Source organism: Corvus brachyrhynchos, unplaced genomic scaffold (genome assembly GCF_000691975.1).
Source record: "Corvus brachyrhynchos isolate BGI_N302 unplaced genomic scaffold, ASM69197v1 scaffold137, whole genome shotgun sequence".
Classification (NCBI taxonomy): Eukaryota; Metazoa; Chordata; class Aves; order Passeriformes; family Corvidae; genus Corvus; species Corvus brachyrhynchos.
The window spans coordinates 161,064-163,528 of NW_008238830.1; the positions used below are offsets into that span (position 1 = coordinate 161,064).

Here is a 2,465-nt window from a genome sequence, read left to right on the forward strand (position 1 = left end):
TGATAGCTCTTCCTTGGGCAGGGAGCCAGTGACCACAGAGGAAGCTGAAGACTACTTTCAGGTTATCAGCAACCCCATGGACTTCCAGACTATGCAGAGCAAGTGCTCTTGCGGCAATTACCGCTCCGTGCAGGAGTTCCTCTCCGACATGAAGCAGGTGTTCTCCAATGCCGAGCGCTACAACCAGAACGGGAGTCATGTACTGTCCTGCCTGGAGAAGACAGAGCAGTGTTTGATTGACATGGTGCACAAACACCTGCCAGGCCACACGTATGTGCGCAGGAAGCGCAAGAAGCTCTCTGCCAGGTGCCAGGGACTGGAGGAGCAGGAAGGGGACAGTGAGTCAGAGCCCCTTGAACATTCCCGGGGGCGAAAAAGGAAGAAATGAGGGATGGGGAGGCTAGGGGGAGAGCCAGAGCTGGAGCAGGCCTTCTGGTGCTGCCAGGCAGTCGGATGGGTTGTCTGGAGGGAGTTGAGAAGCAGCGGGCACTTCTCTATTAATCCAGCCTTCCCTTGGGCCCATCCTAGTTTTAATTTTTCTGCAATTTCCTCAAATATTTCGTCATCCATTAAGTGGCGATGACTTAATGCTTCCTCCAAAATCCACAAAGCTCTTCACGAGTCTGTCCTGCCAGGAGGGGAAGGTGGGAGGGCAGGGGGAGGGCCTGGCCAAGCTTGGCTGAGCAGAGGAACACCAAGCCTGCTCCAGCTCAGGCACTGTCGGTTTCCTGGAATGAATCGCTTCCTCCCCTCTGCAAGCAGCTGGAGCGCCGTGGGACCGTCTGCTGCCAGTCATGTGAGCACACCAGCCTCAAGCTGGTGCAGGGGTGGGGTCGTGTTGCTCCACAGAAGGACTGGGTGCCATCAGGCCAATGGGCTACTTGGGCTTGTATGTATATATTTATATGGTGTTAATTCTGAGCCCTGATGCCGGGCTGCGTGGGGCGAGCAAGCACTTAGGTGTACCGCGGTCCGGCTTTCACCAGCATCCCAACACCACTGCTCCAGGGTGCTCCTGCTTTCCCTTGGGGAGCAATCCCTGGAGGTCTCAGTCCAAGGAGGGCTCTGAGCTCAGCTCCCCACCTGTACATGCCACCTGGACCTGCATGCCGTCATGCAGCCCTTTGGATGCCCCGAGTGCCAGCAGCAGACTGGAGAGTGTGACTGTCTGCACAGCCCAAGGAGAGCTCCAAGGCCAGGGGAGCAGCAGAAACATGTGCTATGTAACTTTTTAAATTAATTTTTTAGTTGAAAGTGGCTTGTTTCTAGCTGTGATCTTGTACAAAGAACACCTGTAAGATACCCTTGTCTTGCTTTGGCACATGTACAGTTTATATAAAATCGTGTTTGCTTTATATTTTCCCCCTCTTTAAAACTCATTTTCCTACCAGTAGCAGGAGTTACATCAGGGACTTTGGGGGGAGGAGAGGGGGATCCCAGTCCCTCTCAGCCACAATCTCACGACATTTTCTAGTGACACCCTCGTTCCTGTGCCACAGCCCAGCACCAGCTCCTGCTGTCCCACATGCTGACTTTTTCCCTAAGAAAGAGGTTTGTTTTCTCATTCTCTCTTCCTCTCCATCATGACCGGTTTGGATCATACAATCAGGGCTTGAACTTCTTATCCCAGAATTGTTTGATTTGGAATAAATGGGCTACGGGGCTGTTCAGTGCTGGTTTTATAAGAGCAGAAGCAGCTGCTGTAGCTCCTGGGATTTGAGAAGAAAAGAATCATTGATTACAAATTGCAGCCTAGTTTTGTGAACTCTTTAGGTTTGGGGTTTTTTTAAAACAGGTATTTGTTTTCAGTTCTGGACTGTCGATGACTGCAGATGAGGCAGGTTTCCAGCCCCTTCCCTCTCCCCAGCCTCACGCCCTGCCCCACAGAATAGCACTGATGTTTGTATCTCGCACGTCCCTTCAGAGGCTGTTTTGTCCTGTTTCCTAGAGAACATTTCCTGCAGGTCCTATATGGTGGAACCTTTGGAACTGCACGTTTTCTAAAAATCAGTGTCATTTGGGGGGAGGGGGTTTCTGCGAAGGGCTGTACTTGTAATAAATTGGAAACTTAAGAATAAACATTATGTACTTGTGTTTGTAAACCTGGCTTGTGTGAGTTCTTTGTGGGTCCCTGTGTTGGTGTGGGATTGTCTGAGACGGCTTGCCTCTGCCTTCCCAGAGCTGCCATTGGACATTTCTGGAGGGCAAATTGAGCTGTGGAGTAAGGGAATGGTGAGTCAGGATCAGGTCAGCTTCTGAGACTGTGCTGGTGTGTTCTCACCCTCCCCAGGGACAAGGGAACAAGGCTGTGCTCTGCCTGTCCCTGGGGTGGGGAGTAGTCCTTCTTGGTCTTTGTCCCTTGCATGGTGCCAGTGTGCCAGTTGTCCTGTTCCATTCAGGGTGGCACTGGGTACCCCTGGAGGGACTATGAAGGGTGATGGGGAGTTGGGATGTCTGTTCTTTCA

At 51.9% G+C, this 2,465-nt stretch overlaps 1 protein-coding gene across 1 annotated transcript in view; it reads left to right on the plus strand.

The window, feature by feature from the left end:
* BAZ1B (bromodomain adjacent to zinc finger domain 1B) overlaps positions 1-2,102 on the plus strand; it is a gene marked incomplete at its 5' end in the record, with an annotated part of 37,908 nt that extends 35,806 nt beyond the window's left edge. The window contains one exon of the mRNA XM_017738125.1: positions 22-2,102. Coding sequence (XP_017593614.1) covers positions 22-388 — 367 coding nt within the window. The remainder of the gene's footprint in view (positions 1-21) is intronic.
* Positions 2,103-2,465: the final 363 nt, after the last annotated feature.